Raw genomic sequence first — 20,055 nt, 5'->3', positions numbered from 1 at the left:
GTTGGCGCCCTTGGCGAGGGTTTCCCTCGTGCCTCGTCATTCAAGTGCGCATCGAAGAGCTGCTTCCATCTTTCAATAACCTCACATCCGTTCACCAAGAGGCTCCTTGGACAGCCTTACCCTTGAAGATTTCGGCTCGCGTAACGAAGCCGTTGCGAGAGACGTTGAGCTTCTGATAGAACTTTCGTGTTTCTTGAGAACGACAAAACATCAATATTACGTATGCCAAGGTGACATGTGTATCGGAGTGATTGAAGTATCAAAATCTGAAGGCAAGATCCTTAGTTTATTCATTGCTCAATGTACATGAGTAAAATATTTCCAATTTTACGGTACTTCAAGGTACAGGAAAGTCAGGGAAGGAAAGCCTTCGGATGTAGGCGCCTAACCGCCGGAAGACGTATAGCAAACCAAATATTATTGGATAAAATATAATTTATTCGACCGCATTTTTTATTACTCACCTACCGCAGTACATATCATTTTTCTCTCTACGCCCGTACACAATCCGATCACAAATACCTAATTTAGCAGTAACAATCTGTTTTGTTTTCCGTATTTATATCTTCATCGGTATTTACATTGAGGGCTGCTTCCTGTTTAAGAGCAAAATGAGAGCCTATTTGAAATTATAACATGTGTATATAAGAAAATTACAACAAGGTACTTTTTTATAATCGCTTGTTGCTAGGTTCAACCTTAAGGAAATTTCGATTCACTAGACATAAAAGGATTACAATAAGCATATAATGATAAATCCTATCCAGACCTTGTAATTATCTGCGTTCGTCACGCTTATGCAAGGAAGATAACAAAGAATATGAAAAACAATATCAGAATACCGAAAATCTTTATCATCAGCCAGCGATTTTTCGTCACCGATTGGAAGTATTTCAAAATTTCGCCGTGGGCCGCTTCGACATTCATTTCCACGTCCTGCAGATTGGTGTCGATTCGTTCGACCATTTCCTCCTGCTCTTTGACCATGTGGGCCAGCTGTTGGAAAATACCACCAAGCTCCACGATCGTACTTTCAATGTTCTGCATCGTCTCTGCTCGCTCCTGTACGTAGCTATCCGATTCATCGTACAGGACCATCTGTTGTTGTTGCTGCTGAAGAAGTGGCACTCGCTCCGACGATGGCCCTCCCCCGGAGGCATTCATGTCGATACTGATCTGGTCCTGTTGCTGCTGTTCCTGCAGCAGAAGACTTCCCTGGGTTGACCCTCGCATCGTTGATGGGGGTAAACTGTTAGAGATAGGTCCTTGGCTGAACTGCAATAGATAGAGATGGAATTGATGAATCAATAGTTATTTATGCAACAAGTTGCAAAATGATGATTTTTTCAGCACGAGTTGTACGTTTATCCAACGAGGCTTGCCGAGTTGGATAAATACGACGAGTGCTGAAAAAATCGAGTTTTGCAACGCGTTGCATACAAAGTTTTTTGTAATTGCAAAAATACCCGTACAGAATAGTCTCTCTAGTAAAGTGACCAGACGTCCCGGATTGTGCGGGACAGTCCCGGATTCAAGCTAGTCGTCCCGCACTGCAAAGTGTCCCGGAAATGTCCCGGATTTCAACAATCGGTTAAAATGTCATTAAAACATGTTGAATTGTTGCTGTTCTTCTGAAAATCAATCTTTAGACAAATGTAAATAGCTATAACCAGCGCTGAAAAATTCATTTCGTCATATCTAAATTCAATCACCTACAGCTCATTTTAGAAGCTGAACCTGAGAATATGGTATATGGAAAATTTGTGCGGCTAGACCATTTCTGCAAGAAAGTCACGCAAAAACCGCCATTTTTCGAATATTTAAGGTAAATGTCACGGACCACCTTTGAAAAATGCCAATGATATTCACGGTGAATATCATTTGGCATTTTTCACATGTAATCCATGACATTTACCTTAATGGCCCGTTTACATATTTGCTAATTCTACGCGACAGTTCATTTTCGAGCACTATTGGCGCCAATTTAGCGCAATGTAAACACATTTTAGCTGACAATAAAATTAGCATGACAAATTCAGAAGCTTCTGAATTCGGTGCTAAAACTAGTGGACAATAATGAGGATGTTAGATTGTCCGATACAATTAGCATCATGTAAACGGTCTGATAGACGAATTGTCAGCTAATTATGCCATCACGCCAATTTTATTGGCAGATACGGAAGTGTTAACATTACGATAGTTTGATACCAACACAGTCGGACAATTTATTGTCCCAGATTTAGCAGCTAAATTTTTAGCGGCAATGTAAACGATACTAGGGTGGAATAAATTGTCCGACAGAATATTGTCACGCATTATTATCACATATGTAAACGGGCCATAAATATTCGAAAAATAGCGGTTTTTCCGTGACTTTCTTGCAGAACCGGCCTAGCCACACAAGTTTTCCATATACCATATTCTCAGCTTCAGCGTCTAAAATGAGCTGTAGGTGATTGAATTTAGATATGACGAAATGAATTTTTCAGCACTGGCTATAACAAAGTTTAACCAGGCTTACAATTGTTTTAGCATTTTGAGGATTTTAATCTGACATTGTATAAAGTTGTTGGGAGAAGGATGAAGGTAAAATTTGGTTTTCATAAGCACTTCACACTGACTGAAGTGGACTAATTGACAGCTGACTGAACATTTTTGAATCTCTGCAAGTGAATTTGAAAGTGTCACACCAGAACTTTTGTTCTTTTTTTTTTTCAAAAATTTCAAATGAATTTCCAGTCTTATAGAAATATCTGTTAGAACCCGTCAGATAAACTCCTAAGAGAAACATGCCAACATGGCTACTTGATTCGTGGAAGGTTACATCCAGGATTCCCCTTGTCAGATTTTTCCGGGGGTTTCGGGAATGATCGAAGGATTTCTATAGAAGTATATGGTGGATCACTCTGCAAACTCCACCGGTGGTAGATTTTTTTAGCTACAAATGGAAAGAATTCCAGGAAACAAATATCTTTTTAAGAAACGTATATTCTTATAAAGTTTGATAAACTTGATACACTTAATATTTGTGATGAAAATATTGGAGAATTGTTTCAGAATACTTTCCAAGAAATGTTTTGGAAAATGTTCTCCAGTAATCCACCAGTACTTTACATTTGAATGCAACTAAAAAATTCCCATAGTTTTGTCAAAAACTCATTCCTGAATTTTTCCAGCTATCTCTTCAATGTTTTGGCAGAAATTTTCCATGAAAAAAATTCAGACATTTAGAAAAAAAAAACAACTTAAGCTAGTTTTCCAAATTCCATAATTTCCTTGTTGAGATCTAATACTTCGCTGAGTGTCGTGAAAAAGTTCCCTGATCATCAACCAAATTCCCCGTGAAATTCCCTGACTTTCTCTGATTTTCCAAGCCCAGAAATAAATTCGCTAACAGCCCCTGACTTTCCAGGTAATCGACATCCTGGTTTAGTAAAACTGTGTCCCGCATCAGAGCAAAATATATTTGGTCACTTTACTCTCTAGCCACACAAACGTGTATCAGCAGCAACCACGTGTGAGCATCCATGCACGACAGGACGTAGTGCATAGTATTTTCTTCGATCAGGTAGGCTATGGTAGGCCACCTGTCACAAGTTTTCAAGCTCCCGTCGTCGTCATGCAGCATCATAAGCAAAGGCAAAAGTAGGTTCAGTTTCTGCTTCTACGCCTGATTAGCAGTTCAAATCAGAATCTGAATCGTCCTGATTCGGATTCGAACTGCTCAGTGCATGTAGAAGTAGCAACCAAGGTAAGTAAAAGGAAGGTAATCCAATATGATATATTATACAATCCGCCATATTGGAATCCGGAATGACAGCTGGCAAGTTTGTTTTGATTTGGAACTGTATACATGGCATACAAGCATGATCCAAAAGTGTCAGAACCTCGCAGCGATCACTTTTGTGCACTTTTTCTCCACGTTCCATCCGAAAGACTTTGGGGATACGTTCCGACGTACGTCCCCAAAGAAATTCGTGGTTGTATCGAGCAGTGTTTGCTGGACAAAGTATCGGAAATTCGTTCACCCCTCAGACAAATCACGGCTTTCCCACTTATTTCCCGACTGCATCTGACGCTCTTTGGTTGATGTCAACCGCTTTCCGCCGACTTAAGGATCCTCCTGCTAGTACCTGTCATACCTGGGTACTAACGGCTTGATGGGCACGGCTAGTCCTTGCCACCCATCTTCCCCATCACTACCTATCGCCCAAAAAGTTACAACTCCGGGTGAAATTCCCATTTAAAAAAACTTAGAAACTGCTGTGGCTCTGCCACTACGACAAAAATTTTCACTTGTGTGGGGATAAACAACTCCTAGCAACCCTAGCAACCCCAAAGAAACCGATAGAGTACAGCGTAAACAAACTCGCCAGCAGTCGCCCCCACCACCCCCGTCATAAGCCTCTCCCCGCATCTACTGACTGCGTATATGCCAGTACCTTCCATTAAATTTACCTTGGTAGCAACTGTATCTACGGAAGTAGCGAGCGATACTTAACAAAAAGTGTGTGCTGGCAAAAGTGCCGAAAAGTACTACTTTTCAGCACTCTAAAAAGTGCCGAAAAGTAGTACTTTTCGGCACCTTTGCTTCAGTGAAGAAAAGTAGGCCGTTTTAACATTGTTTCCGCGAGCAAAAAGTAGGGGAATTCGCAACGCAATTACAAAAATGTTTTTTTTTTGGGGACTAATACAATCGCTCAACTGCAATTTATAGAAACTAGGAACAAAAGGATTTTTATGAGAAATAGTGTCACGAAAGACGAATGTTTATCGTCGGCTCGTAAAGTTTACAAGAAAGTCGGTCTGCTGAACGATTCGGCTGAGCACTGGCGTAGTGGCGTAGCCACTTTTAGGGTTAAAACCACCCCCAGATCCAATGTTTGTGGAACAAATTTTTAGTATAATGCGCTTTGAGACGATTTTTTTTTCGGGTGCGCCGCTATTTTCAAACTACGAATAAATTATTCATTACTGTTTACCAAATGTAAGTGTCAAATCAAAAAAGGTATCATTGACCGTTGAAAACCCCTCCCAGAGATAATTTCTGGCTGCGCCACTGCGGCTGAGTATCATTGCATTCCAATTTGCGGATCTAAGGATTTTCGAGAAAACGAAGTTTTCCAAATGGGGTGATTTTGTTGAACATAGCAATCGAAGACAACGTTTGTGGATCACAGCAACCACTGGACTAAAGTGTCAAGTTAGGTGTAACGAAAATTCCTTTCATTACTGTTTGAACCTCTAATTAATAAACATATAGTTGAGAACCATTGCCTTTCAATAGGTTATTGGCCCTGCACCGTTAAGAGAAGAAAGCAAGGGAGAACTCAAGTAACCATGCTGTTGAAGCTGTACGTATTGCAAATATAAAGCGCCTTTATTGGCATGCATTGCCCTACATTAACCATTAAAGCTGAATTAAAGAGACAAGTGGCGCCACTATAGAAGAATTCAAATGACCCCCAATGAGCCCCAATTGGTCGGCGTTAAGTCAGACCGGATCATCTGTTTTCCAATAATTTCGAGAAAATGTCCTGCAACCACTTGAAATTTCAAAACTCTGGTATTTTCTTCAGAAATACTATTATTCTTTTATGTAATGACACATCTGCATCAAAATAACGTCGAAAAGTTCAGATTTAATGAATTCGTCAGCTTATCTTTACCTGCTAAAAAAATCGCGTAGTTCACTCTGACTGAACGCCGATCAATTGTAGGTAAGATAAGGAAAAAAAAAATCGTTTGTTACATAAATTTTTTTTGTCTTCAAAATTTACTCATATTTTGCACTGGTTGTTGGTATTTTCCATTGACATAGGCTACTAATATCATCATTCTCGATGCCCATGTCGACAGACATCGGATTGGTCAGCTGACAAAAAATCCGGATGATTACCCACCGAAGGCATAGCAAGAGCTACTCAAATTAATCACATAAATTGCCGGTAAGTACCTACTGGATCTTAGCGCTTCTGAAAGAGAATTAAATTTTCTTTCCAAAAAGTGCTCGTTCTCTACGATGCGGAATTCGATAAGAAAAAGTGAAAAAAGTGCACTTTGCCTATGCCTGCGCCATGGTAAATTTTGGCGGAGTCACTCTTTTCATAGGGTTCTCATTCCTGCCGCCAGAGTGATCTTTAGCTTCCGTCAAATTCACCCATTGCTGACTTACGATTATACTGGTATAATTGTAAACCAACAATAGTAGCGCCACTTCGCATTTTAATTCAACTTTAATGGTTTAGGGTATTGGTTCCCTTATTAAGCATGTGGCTCCCATTTTCATCTCACGAAAATCAAAGGATTGAAGCGCTGTTTGTTTTGTTTCTTATTTTCGTATTTTTTGTTAGAAGTGAGCACCCATGAAAACAAAAACAACGGAGTCAATCGGTGTCGTAATCGCTTGTTTTCGAATAGGATGAAAATGGGAGCATGAGATTACTGATGGCACACAAACCCTATAGAGAGTAATGCATGTTCATTATTTATGCAATACGTACAGCTTCAACAGGCACGGTAAAGGCTGGGTATGCTGCGCAATTCAGATCCCATTGTGATCCACTAGCCTCTGCCCAGCAACTCCTATCCCTACCTCCACGCGGTACCGGCCGGAAACTATGAGCAACCTTAGGGAAGATCGGGTAACCAACCCCGGTGGGACCTTTGGTCGTAGGCTGACAGGGAAGGGGGGGTTTGCTTCGGCAAACCTGAGCGTCTGTTCTCCAGGAGGAGCGGCTCACAACAGCGTCTGATCCCCATGTTAGGGGCGGCTGATCTACGTCCGAGTGCCAGGGAAGGACTCTAAGCTCAACTGTGCACTATGGTCCTCCGGAAAGTAGGGGGTTGGTGTCAGGCCTTGTGTCAGGCCCTACGAGCCAGCCGTAAAAACCCATTGTAACGGAAAATCAGCAACAGAATAATACGAACCGAGACCAACGGCAACGACCCCAGCGAACAAAAAGGACTTGTGATTGGAAAATCGGTACGTGGAACTGCCGATCTCTCAACTTCATTGGGAGCACCCGCATATTCGCCGATCTACTGAAGGACCGCGGGTTCGGCATCGTAGCGCTGCAGGAGGTGTGTTGGACAGGATCCATGGTGCGAACGTTTAGAGGTAATCATACCATCTACCAGAGCTGCGGCAACACACGCGAGCTGGGAACAGCTTTCATCGTGATGGGTGATATGCAGAGGCGCGTGATCGGTTGGTGGCCGATCGACGAAAGAATGTGCAGGTTGAGGATCAAGGGCCGATTCTTCAACTTCAGCATAATAAACGTGCACAGCCCACACTCCGGAAGTACTGATGATGACAAGGACGCATTTTACGCGCAGCTCGAACGCGAGTACGACCGCTGCCCAAGCCACGACGTCAAGATCATCATAGGAGATTTGAACGCTCAGGTAGGCCAGGAGGAGGAATTCAGACCGACGATTGGTAAGTTCAGCGCCCACCAGCAGACGAACGAAAACGGCCTACGACTCATTGATTTCGCCGCCTCCAAAAATATGGCCATACGTAGCACCTTTTTCCAACACAGCCTCCCTTATCGTTACACCTGGAGATCACCACAGCAGACGGAATCTCAAATCGACCACGTTCTGATTGACGGACGGCACTTCTCCGACATTATCGACGTCAGGACCTATCGTGGCGCCAACATCGACTCCGACCACTATCTGGTGATGGTCAAACTGCGCCCAAAACTCTCCGTCATCAACAATGTACGGTACCGGCGACCGCCACGGTATAACCTAGAGCGACTGAAGCAACCGGATGTCGCCTCAGCATACGCGCAGAATCTCGAGGCCGCGTTGCCAGACGAGGGCGAGCTCGATGAGGCCCCTCTAGAGGACTGCTGGAGTACAGTGAAAGCAGGCATCAACGACGCCGCCGAGAGCACCATCGGGTACGTGGAACGGAATCGACGGAACGAATGGTTCGACGAAGAGTGCAGAACGGTTTTGGAGGAGAAGAATGCAGCGAGGGCGGTAATGCTGCAGCAAGGGACTCGACAGAACGTGGAACGTTATAAGCAGAAGCGGAAACAGCAGACCCGCCTCTTTCGGGAGAAAAAGCGCCGCCTGGAAGAAGCGGAGTGTGAAGAAATGGAACTGCTGTGCCGTTCCCAAGAAACGCGGAAGTTCTATCAGAAGCTCAACGCATCCCGCAACGGCTTCGTGCCGCGAGCCGAAATATGCAGGGATAAAGACGGAGGCCTCTTGACGGACGGACGTGAGGTGATCGAAAGGTGGAAGCAGCACTTCGATCAGCACCTGAACGGCGTGGAGAACGTAGGCACGGGAGCCCATGGCAACGGAAGGAACGACGACGCCAGTGCAGCGGAGGACGGAAATGAACCAACTCCCACGCTGAGGGAAGTTAAGGATGCCATTCACCAGCTTAAAACCAACAAAGCAGCTGGTAAGGATGGTATCGCAGCTGAACTCATCAAGATGGGCCCAGAAAAGTTGGCCACCTGTCTGCATCGGCTGATAGTCAGGATCTGGGAAACCGAACAGCTACCGGAGGAGTGGAAGGAAGGGGTAATCTGCCCCATTCACAAGAAAGGCGACCATTTGGAATGTGAGAACTTCAGGGCGATCACTATTTTGAATGCTGCCTACAAAGTGCTATCCCAGATCATCTTCCGTCGTCTGTCACCTAAAACAAATGAGTTCGTGGGAAGTTATCAAGCCGGCTTCATCGACGGCCGGTCGACAACGGACCAGATCTTTACCGTACGGCAAATCCTCCAGAAATGCCGTGAATACCAGGTCCCAACGCACCACCTTTTCATCGACTTCAAAGCGGCATACGATAGTATCGATCGCGCAGAGCTATGGAGAATCATGGACGAAAACGGCTTTCCTGGGAAGCTGACTAGACTGATTAAAGCAACGATGGACGGTGTGCAAAACTGCGTAAGGGTTTCGGGTGAACTATCCATTCATTCGTATCTCGCCGGGGACTGCGACAAGGTGACGGACTCTCATGTCTACTCTTCAACATCGCGCTGGAAGGTGTGATGCGACGAGCCGGGCTCAACAGCCGGGGAACGATTTTCACAAAATCCGGTCAATTTGTGTGCTTTACGGACGACATGGACATTATCGCTAGAACATTTGGAACGGTGGCAGAACTGTACACCCGCCTGAAACGCGAAGCAGCAAAGGTCGGACTGGTGGTGAATGCCTCAAAAACAAAGTACATGCTGGTAGGCGGAACCGAACACGACCGGATCCGTCTGGGTAGTAATGTTACGATAGACGGGGATACTTTCGAGGTGGTGGAGGAATTCGTCTACCTCGGATCCTTACTGACGGCTGACAACAACGTGAGCCGTGAAATTCGGAGGCGCATCATCAGCGGAAGTCGGGCCTACTACGGGCTCCAGAAGAAACTGCGGTCGAAAAAGATTCACCCACGCACCAAATGCACCATGTACAAAACGTTAATAAGACCGGTAATCCTCTACGGGCACGAGACATGGACCATGCTCGAGGAGGACCTGCAAGCACTCGGAGTTTTCGAGCGACGCGTGCGAAGGACGATCTTCGGTGGTGTGCAGGAGAACGGTGTGTGGCGGAGAAGAATGAACCACGAGCTCGCTGTACTTTACGGCGAACCCAGCATCCAGAAAGTGGCCAAAGCCGGAAGGATACGGTGGGCAGGGCATGTTGCAAGAATGCCGGACAACAACCCTGCAAAGCTGGTGTTTGCAACGGATCCGGTTGGCACAAGAAGGCGTGGAGCGCAGAGAGCACGATAGGCGGACCAGGTGGAGCGTGACTTGGCGAGCTTTGGGCGTGACCGAGGATGGAGAGCGGCAGCCACAAACCGAGTATTGTGGCGTACTATTGTTGATTATGTCTTGTCTTAATGATGTGGAACAAATAAATGTATGTATAGCTTCAACAGCGTGGTTACTGGGAATTATGGAAGACGAAATGCTTTAAATCCTTGACGGTCACAATTACGACCAATGGGCTTATCACGTCACGGTACTTGTGGAGAAAAAAGGCCCTATGGAATACATCGAGCGGAACATCGAGGTATGTAGAAGAGTACTTCGCTGAAGCTGATGGAGATACTCCTGAAGTGAAAGCGCAAACTCGAGCAACGCGGAGATGGAATAGAAATTTATATGTCAAATCTGTATACGTCGGGTGTAATTTTCAGAAATTTTTGATGTGTGGATTCGGGAGTGTCCGACCATATGGTGAAGGATAGGAACTGTTTTGAAGAGTTTCATCCCCTGCCCCGCAAGATATCGATTGCTGTTGCCAAGAGTGATCAATCGTTAGTCGCGGAATATGCTTGAAAAATACGAATGTACACCAAAGTTGACGGAAGAAAGCTATCATCGGTCGTCGAGGATGTGCTGTATGTACCAGGACTTCACTGGAATTTGTTTTCGATTAGTCGCATAGAGGAAAAAGGAAAGTCCATCACTTTCGTCGAAGGAAAAGTTACCGTGAGTCTAGATTGGTGAACGGTGGCCACTTCAAGAAAATACGGAAGATTGTATAAGCTGCACGCGTGAAGCCGAGGCGTATGTTGCGAAAAGTGCTGTGTTCGATCTGTGGCACAGATGTTACGGACATCTCGGAGGGGTGAACTTGAAGGAGCTGTGGCGGGATGAAATGGGTCACTTGAAACTAGCATCTGTGAAGTATGTACCTATGGACGGCAACCGTTTGGAGAACCAACTGGAAGCCGTCCATTGGAGCTGGTACACACGGATGTTGGAGGACCTGACACACTTGCGACGTGGGATCGGAAACGTTTCTTTGTCACGTTAGTCTATCTGATGGAATCAAAACCGTACACTGAGGATACTGTTCGTATGTTTTTCATAGTTTACATCTTATGAATTAGTTATTTTTATTTTTTTCACCCTTAAATAGTTTTCGTATGGTTTTTATAGATTAAAAAGCAAAATCCATAAGATTTGTCATATGAAAAATCTCATAAGTGGCATCGTATGAAAATCATAAGATATGTTATGAAACTCTCTCTCTCTCTCTTCTTGGCGTAACGTCCTCATTGGGACAAAGCCTGCTTCTCAGCTTAGTGTTCTATGAGCACTTCCACAGTTATTAACTGAGAGCTTCCTCTGCCAATGACCATGTTGCATGCGTATATCGTGTGGCAGGCACGAAGATACTCTATGCCCAAGGAAGTCAAGGAAATTTCCTTTACGAAAAAAACCTGGACCGACCGGGAATCGAACCCGTCACCCTCAGCATGGTCATGCTGAATACCCGTGCGTTTACCGCCTCGGCTATATGTTATGAAACACCATTGCTAAAAAACAACAAAACCTTTTAATGGCTTCTAACCACTTCAACTTCCAAAGCGTCGATGAGCCTATGACAAAAGCAAGCATTATTCGCCAACCTTCGTTCCTGGTTCGATTCCATGTTGCCATTTACCAAGTCTTGGAGGGTTCTGTACTTCAGGAAGCTGTGGATGATCTTCAAAAGCATCATAGGGAAGCTTCCGAGGTGCATTTTGTAATAATTGCGTCGTGCCATGCCGAGTTGCACGCCTTTTCAACATCAAGGAGGACGAGAACCCGGCGTGATCTGGTGACTAGCAGAATGACCGTTTAGCAAGTCGAACTGTTCGTTCCTAAGTGTCTCTCGATGTGGGTCAATATAACGCGTTCGTAAAGTTTACTTAGAGCTGAAAATGGAATGTATTACTTGCGCAGCGCAACCCTTGCGCATCCAAAGTATCAGACGACAAATGAGAGAGAACCGGAGGACTCGAAAGCGAAACAAAATATATTAGACATCAGTCTATTCAGAAGCCTAGCTCAACACAGTCGTTTTACAGATACGCAATCCTTATCGAAAGAAGCACTTTATCCTTGGCCCATATTGATCCGCGTCCGTCGTAGTTGGTCCGCTTAATTTTGATTGATTTATCTTTATTTGAGAGACTTTCAGCCCTTGGCTGGTTCGTCTCTCGTGGTCCGCTAAGTCTTCCACTTTGGATTTGCTTACCGTACTTCAAAGAAATAAGGCTAATTTGCGTGATTTTGTTCAATTATCATGAATGTGGTGTACAAAAATGTATGTCGTATCACCTACGTATCAGGGTCTTCCAAAAATTGCAGATTAAGCTTCCTTACCCAGAAGAAAACAAGAAAAAAACTTACCTGATCACGTCGATTCTTTTGCTGTTTGAGATTTTCCGTTCGCACCTCCAGGACCTGCTTGAAGTCGGAGCTCATGTTGGCCAGTTTGGCTTGCAGTGCCACTACCATATTAGAGGAATGTGAAAGCAGGTGCTTCCCGGTCGTTGATTTACGCTGGGATTTGGATACCTCCTGTAGCCGAGCGATTTGCTGATTCAACGAGTTCAGGTCACCCTTGATGATGTACGTTAGCTCTTGAATCTCCGCCGGTCGGTCATCGAAAAGAGTTTTCCGTTTTGCCACTAGAACATACAATAAAATAGAAATAACAATCTGGCACTGTGAAATCTAACGAAAGACACTTACACAGCGTTAGCTTTTCCAACTTGGCATACGTGCTAGCTATGTTCTTCCCTATGTGTTTCGCAATCATCGTAAACTCGGAGTAGCTCTGCAACTGTTTGGCTTTGCGGGGATCCCGCACGTTAACTGCCCTCTGAATGTTTCTGCCCTGCAACGATCGAATCGCGTTGGCAAATTCCGTACTGCGGTCGCGTGAGGCCATGATGAATTCCGGTTCGTTTTCCTTGTCGTCCTCGTCGTCGAAATGTGGTGGATTTCTCTCTACCGGTGGCCGGATTAGATGGTCCAGTTGCTTCGGCTGGTTTCCGCTGAACGCACCACCAAAGTTGTTCACACTAGAGAGAAACTTCTGCGGTATCGAAGGTAGCCAGCTGCTCCCACTTGGCGGTGGATATTTAGGCTTTTCCACGTAATCTTCCCTCCGACTGTGATTGCCGGTCTCTTCCCCGATGGCAACTACTGAAAATGGTTCACTTGCTTCCTCTGGACCGAACCGACGTCTAGCTCTAGATTGCATCTCATAATCCCATCACTTGCAATCAAAACATTCAAGGCTCCGCAGGCTTTCACAAAGGTGCTACACTGCTTCGCGAAAGCAGTTTCAATTGGGTGGACAAAATCCAGGCAGCTTCGCTAGCAACGCGATAATGTTCACTACGCGGACATCGATCACAGGAATCACGGACTTTTACTTTACGGGAAATTGATCCAAAACCAAGGCAAAATAACGAAAAATGCAATTTTCAATCTTTTTGCAGGGAAAATGACGTGGAATTGAGAAATACAACTTTTTTTTCGTCGATGGATGACAGATCGTCGGCTGGACACTGTTTTGGATATCATCGATTTCGCCGTCAGTTTAACTCGCCGAATGGCTGCGTCTTGAAAGCAGAAAAAATATTTTTCCTGCACGCTAAATCTCAGTTACCCTCACGGAACTACAAATCAACCCAAACTAAAGTTATTTTGACGCAATCCCGGTCTTCAATCCGTGATATGAGCCATTTTACGAGACGTTTCGGATCAGCTGATCGCTCATTTCATGAATGAAAATTTGACAGGAGGTTGCGCCCAAGCCCGTGAGTGTTAATATCAATGTCAACACTCTCAGGTCAACACTGTTGTCGTTTCGTAAAATAGACTATTTACTACTTAAATTTGCGTCAGCGGCGTCGGTGGTGTAGTGGTAAGCGTGGTTGCCTCTCACCCCAGTCGGTCTAGGTTCAATCCTAGTCGACGCCGTCGGTATTTCTGAGACAAAAATATCTGATCACGCCTTCCCTCGGATAGGAAGTAAAGCCGTAGGTCCCGGCCCATGTGTTGATGGGTTCGATATGTAGGGTGTCAGGTGTGTGTGGATGTCTCCCTGCACGGAACTACAAATGAACCCAAATTTAAGTTGTTTTGACGCAGTCCCGGTCTTCCGTGGAATTACTCAAATTTGCGTCAAACAGCGATAGGGGCGAGTGAGTAGTTCTCGTTTGAGAGCGGCAAAAAAATTAACCCAGTGGTAAGTTATTTTCACCCAACGGAGGCCTCAATTGACGCAAATTTGGGTTAACTCAAGAAAACCCAAATTTGGCTTCTTCCACGGAAGAGCAGCGGATGCGTCGGTGCTTCTCTCTTTGTTTTCGAAAACATTGCGGTGGGGCGAGGGAGAAAACAACCCAACTTTGAGTTAAAACTTTAAGCAGTTTAGTCAAATTTGAGTTTTTAAAACTTATTCTTTGGGTTATAATATTTTTCCGTGTGACCGTCCGTGTTTAGGCTTAGTACCAGAAATAGGCGGACGTAGCTTGTAAAGTGCGCTATTTGCTAAAGATATTGTCTATCCGGTTGGAATCAAGACCGACATTCAATCAAAAATTGCCATTTTCTTGGTCCACAAGTGTCGCAACTGTTTCGCATCTAGTGCGCTGTGTTGCTGACAACAACGGGAACGATGCGCACTACCTTTGACATGATTTAAAAACGTCGCGAGTTGGGTCGCGTCGCGACTTGATTGTGCGAAGTCCGGTTTGGTGGCGGCCCGACAATATTGAGCTATGTGGGTGGAACCCAGAAATCCCCAATTCAACAGAAACGTGTTTGCTTACAAAATGTTGATGTGGACCTTTTAATTGCTGGTCTTGATTTGTGAGATTACCTGAATCGAGTCCTAAATGTAATACGGAACGGTCGTTTGTGCCAAGACGTAACAAATAGATTGTGTCAAAATATACGATAATGTTCCATAATTATGTATCTTGTTTTAGCTTATTCCAATAGCTGCATTATCCTTCTACTAATGAACGATAGCGCAGTTTATTGCGAAATTTGATTGAGTTTATTTTGAATTATTGTAAATAAAGCGGGTCCAGCTTAAAAAGCAGTGCAATTTACCTTAATACTGAGTAAATCACACCAAAGTACCATCTACATCCTACTAAAACTATTCGTGCAATGGACTGGAAGTATCACGTAGCTGCTACGTGAAACTCCGGTGGAACAGGAACAGTTCATAAGTTCATGCGTTCATTCTTTGTCACCTTCGATTCACGTAGGTGCTACGTGGAAAGTGCGATGGAAAAAATCTACGTATGTTTTCACGTAGCCTTGACGTGAAGAATTTTTGCAGTGTGGCGTACTGCCACACTTTTACTGTGCGCGCTGTTTTCAAATTTTCTGTGGGAGTGAGCAGGACAGGGCAAATTAGTGCAGAGGCTCATTATGATTCCTTGCCTAATTTAATGCTGTTTGAGCAAAACTTTGGGCAACAGTGTTGTTGTTTCAGGTCGTTTTCTCCATTTCTTGCAACATAAACAACATAGTTATCCAAAGTTTTGATCAAACAGCATCAAATTAGACAAGGAATCATAATACCCACGCTTTTTGCACCATTTCATTGCAGAAACGAAGAATTGACCTTCTCACCATACTAAAATATTATTAGATTTTATAGGTATTAGATTTTATGTGCAACCTTGCGTGGAGAACGTTTATGTGCGCGCATATAGATTGTAATAATGGAGTGAGATGGATTTTTGCCAATAAATATGTGCGGGTTTTTTTAAGTGTACAAATCTAGTACTTCACTGATATGTCCTATTGTAACACAAAGTTATAAGTATATTAATGGGGCACGTTCGGTGTAGTACTAGATTTGTAGTAATGAGCTGAATTCTAGTATGGTGAGAAGGTCAGTTCTCTGTTTCTGCAATGAAATGGTACAAAAAGCGTGGGTATTATGATTCCTTACCTAATTTGAAACTGTTTGAGCAAAACTTTGTATAAATATGTTGTTTATGTTGCAAGAAATGGAGAAAACAACAACACTGTTGCCCAAAGTTTTGCTCAAACAGCATCAAATTAGGCAAGGAATCATAATACCCACACACTAAGATTCAGATGTTCCAGCTCAGTAATTTTTTCACTGAGTTCAGTATTTTTTCCATCTTTTAACTGAGTTTTCAACAGCAGATTTATCTCGGTACCAAGGATGGAAATCTAGTGATCATGATAGGATCCCATATGTGTCGCGGTTGGAAGGCATCGCGCGATCATAGCAACAACGATAGAATTTTGTCGTCAAGCATTCATAACAAACCATGCTCCGCGAATAATGAATCGCTCGGCATGTGCGGCCGCGATGCGATCGTTATCATGAAGCCGAAATGATAAATTTCGATTATCAATCACTTTTTGTGCATTCTTATTGCTAAACCTTCAAGATATGTAGGGGAAGACGGGGTAAGAAGGCCCGCCGGGGTAAGACGGACCACCTACAGTTCACCATGAAAATGCCGTTTTCTATAAACTTTCACCTAGTACTCTGTTCAAGTAAGAAATATTTGTCATTTTGAGCCATTTTGCGCAATGTTTATATTGAGATTTTCAAAACAAATAAACAAAACAAAGATTTTGCTCCATGATGATGTATTTGATCTAATTTTGTCGCATATAACCTTAAGGATTTTGATTCGGAATAAAGTTTTCAAACCAAAAAAGTAACCCGTTCATAACTTACCAGGAATGTTAACAAAACATAAGAGGAACGGGATTGAGATTGAAAACAAAAATCCTTATAAACTAGCCTCATGAGTAAAATCTGCCCAAGCGGGGTAAAAGCGACCACCTCGAACGGGGTAAGACGGCCACCCCCCAGATCATAGAATTATATGGCTGCACCCAATTTATCGAAAATTGTTTGTTGAAAATATGCCATTTCACATAAATAAACTCATATTTGCGTTGTTTGCGCTGGACGTAACCAGAAACATCATTTTTGTGATGTAAATGGGTGTTTGAGTATCCATATTTACGATACCCCAATAAAAATAATAAATGGTAACCCCCGGGCAATTATGTTAACCAATTTTCCATGTGAGGGACTTGAAGGAGTCATATCTTATTTCAACGTATGGAATTCAAACATTTCTAATCACTATTATTTAAAAAAATAGTGATGGTCCTTCTTACCCCGCTGGTGGGCCGTCTTACCCCGTCGTCAAAAAATAAAGTGCTTTTTAATCAAATTTTCAAATAGCTCAAAATTATAAAAGTTTCAACAGAACAAATCGAAAAATAATTTTCTTGCATGCCCAACACTTCGAAAAATGATATGCTGTGTTGAAACTAGTGTAATTCATTGTCAGTGTTAGGTTATGATTTTTATGCCTTAGGGTGGCCGTCTTACCCCGTCTTCCCCTACATGAGTGTAATATTCCTGGTCATGAATTCGGGTTCCGGGTGCATAAGTGGCATTAATCGTGATGAAAAAAGTTTATCGCGACTTGTAACGTGATCTGATAACGATAGATCCCGCGATAAAGCGTGCATCAGATGCTTTGATCGCTCTATGATGCGGGCACAGTGCGAGGGTGTCGCATCATGTTACCGCATGAGCAACGGCTATCTTTGATTGTTCGTATCGTGTATCATTTATCGGTAGGAGTGATTTTCTTCCATCCTTGCTCGGTACACTCGGTTATCGTATTTACCGTTCACCAGTAATGATATTTCAGGCCAAACATGTCTAAAGGTCCAATCTGCAGAAGAGAGGCTCTCTTTGGTTTCTCTCTCTTTCGTTAATATCTCAGCTGTTTATTTGTATTTTGATTGCCTCCTTGCATTGAACGATGGTCAAAACAATCGTCTTTTGATTTGTACTGCAAAAATAGTTGAAAAGTGTACCATTACATTGCAATAATTGAAAGAGAAAGTAAACAAAGAGAGCCTCTCAGTTGCAGATAGGACCTATTGAAATGTTTGGCTTGATTTACCGTGTACCTATCAGTAAGTTTTGACAGTTCATTATCTGAGCTCGGTAACTTATTTAGTACCGAGTTAAATCTGCTGTTGAGAACTCAGTAAAAAGATGGGAAAAATACCGAGCTGATCTTAGTGTGCACGCTTTTTCACCATTTCACTGCAGAAACGGAGAATTGACCTTCTCACCATACTAAAATTCAGCGCAATACTACAAATCTAGTACTTCACAGATTTGTCCTATAGGACACAATCGATGAAGTACTAGACTTTTAGTAATGAGCTGAATGTTTGTATGTTGAGAAGGTCTATTCTCCATTTCTGCAATGTAATAGTGGAAAAAGCGTTGGTATTATGATTCTTTGCCTAATTTAATGCTGTTTGAGCAAAACTTTGGGTAACTGTGTTGTTTGAATTGCAAGAAATGGAGAAAACAACAACACGGTTACCCAAAATTTTGCTCAAACAGCATCAAATTAGGTGATACCCACGCTTTTTGAACCATTTCCTTGCAGAAACGGAGAATTGACCATACTAAAATCCAGCTCATTACTACAAATCTAGTACTACACCGAACGTGCGTGCCCCATTCGTCAGGATGCACGCTTTTGTAAAAAGTACAACACTACAAAAAAACCTCGCTCGTCGTATAGGGTAATAGGAGGCAATCAGTGAAGTACTAGATTGAAAGTAGTGAGCTGGATTTTTGTATGGTGAGATGATCAATTCTCCATTTCTGCAATGAAATGGTGCAAACAGCGCAGGTTATATGATTTCTTGCCTAATTTGATGCTGTTTGAGCAAAAGTTTGGGTTACTGTGTTGTTGAAGTTGCAAGAAATAAATAATACAACAACACAGTTACCTAAACTTTTGCTCAACCAGCATCAAATTAGGCAAGAAATCATATAACCCACGCTGTTTGCACCATTTCATTGCAGAAATGGAGAATTGATCATCTCACCATACAAAAATCCAGCTCACTACTTTCAATCTAGTACTTCACTGATTGCTTCCTATTGTTGAACACTACCCAAATGTTGAACAGTTTCTGAAAATTTCATTATAAATCTTACTTAAGTAATTTTTGCTTAACGTAAACGTATGATGCAGATGTATATACATGTGTGTCACGATATTACTCCAATTAAGTTTCAAAATTATACATATTTTTTGTCAAAATTATTGATTGAAAATTTTGTACCGCTGATGACACGAAAACTGCACAATTCTAAAGATTAATTTTAAGAAATTGCTGTTACGAAATAAGCTTTGCGGGCAAATCGTCCACGAATATCAAAGGCACACCATAGTTACAAGAAGTGGAAGGATGTCCTTAACAGTTTAACATTGTTTAAAATCACATTTTCATTGTAATTTAATTTGAAAAAAATATTTTTATTATCACACTATCATTATTCATCCATGATCCAATTGTTGAACACTGGCATAACCTACGATGTTAGCATGACTGCAAGATTTTTTTTCACTTTACCTAAAGACACTATATGCAAAGACACGAAATGTTCCAATTGGAATTCCAAATTTGCTGTCAATGTCATTCCAATCGAGCAGGAGACCTGTCAAACGCACTTTAAAAGCATTGCTCGACAGCATCATCGTCATCACGCGACAATCATCATCAATAGCAACAATCATCAGATTTCGTGTCTTTAGCATACAGTGTCTTTAACTTTACCTAACCGTACATTTCATGGGGTTTCAAGGGCGTTCCAGGGATGTTCCAGGGGTGTTCCAGCGGGCTTCAGGAAGGTTCCAGTGTTTTTCAATGGGTTTCAAGGGCGTTCCAGAGGTGTTCAAGAGGGATTCAGAGTGTAAAGGGGGTCCCAGGAGTATTTCGAGGCGTTCCAGGAGCAACCCACGGGTTTTTAAGGCATTTCAGGGTTGTTGCATGAGTGTTCTTGGGGGTTTAGTGGGTCCCATGGGTTTCCAGGAGTGTTTCAGGGGCTTTTAAAGGCGTATGTACTTTTCTTCTGTCGATTTTGCTTCTAATCATATCTTTTTAGCCATTTTTACATCTAGTCGTGATTAAAACGATTTCAGTGCACTAGAGCTCTCTCCAAATGAGCGATTCCTTGTCATTTAAGGTTGAAGGATTCGTCATTGATATAACCGTCATCATTGAAAAGTTAAAAGCAGTTTTCTCGCTAAAAACTGAAAATCTCGCTTTGAAAATGTATTCACTGTACTGCATTCTCCACCCACAATACAGTGAATACATTTTACTGCGAAATTTTCAGTTTTGAACGAGCAAACTGCTTTGGAATTTT

At 42.8% G+C, this 20,055-nt stretch overlaps 1 protein-coding gene across 1 annotated transcript; it reads right to left on the bottom strand.

The window, feature by feature from the left end:
* Window positions 1–415: 415 nt before the first annotated feature.
* Window positions 416–13,415, bottom strand: LOC109433264 (syntaxin-5). The gene is made up of 3 exons (XM_019709691.3): window positions 12,522–13,415; window positions 12,177–12,457; window positions 416–1,275 (listed from the first exon to the last, which is right to left on the bottom strand). Exons 1-3 carry the CDS (start codon window positions 13,033–13,035, stop codon window positions 796–798), a joined length of 1,275 nt encoding a protein of 424 aa, XP_019565236.2. The 5' UTR covers window positions 13,036–13,415; the 3' UTR covers window positions 416–795.
* Window positions 13,416–20,055: the final 6,640 nt, after the last annotated feature.

This window comes from Aedes albopictus, chromosome 2, assembly GCF_035046485.1.
Source record: "Aedes albopictus strain Foshan chromosome 2, AalbF5, whole genome shotgun sequence".
Classification (NCBI taxonomy): Eukaryota; Metazoa; Arthropoda; class Insecta; order Diptera; family Culicidae; genus Aedes; species Aedes albopictus.
This window is presented reverse-complemented; position numbering and strand designations above follow the sequence as displayed.

Coding starts and splice junctions, on each gene's coding strand:
- LOC109433264 (XM_019709691.3), bottom strand. CDS start 13,035: ATGCAATCTAGAGCTAGACGTCGGTTCGGTCCAGAGGAAGCAAGTGAA. Junction 12,458..12,521: donor GTTGGAAAAGCTAACGCTGT/GTAAGTGTCTTT, acceptor TGTATGTTCTAG/TGGCAAAACGGAAAACTCTT. Junction 1,276..12,176: donor AAAAGAATCGACGTGATCAG/GTAAGTTTTTTT, acceptor TATCTATTGCAG/TTCAGCCAAGGACCTATCTC.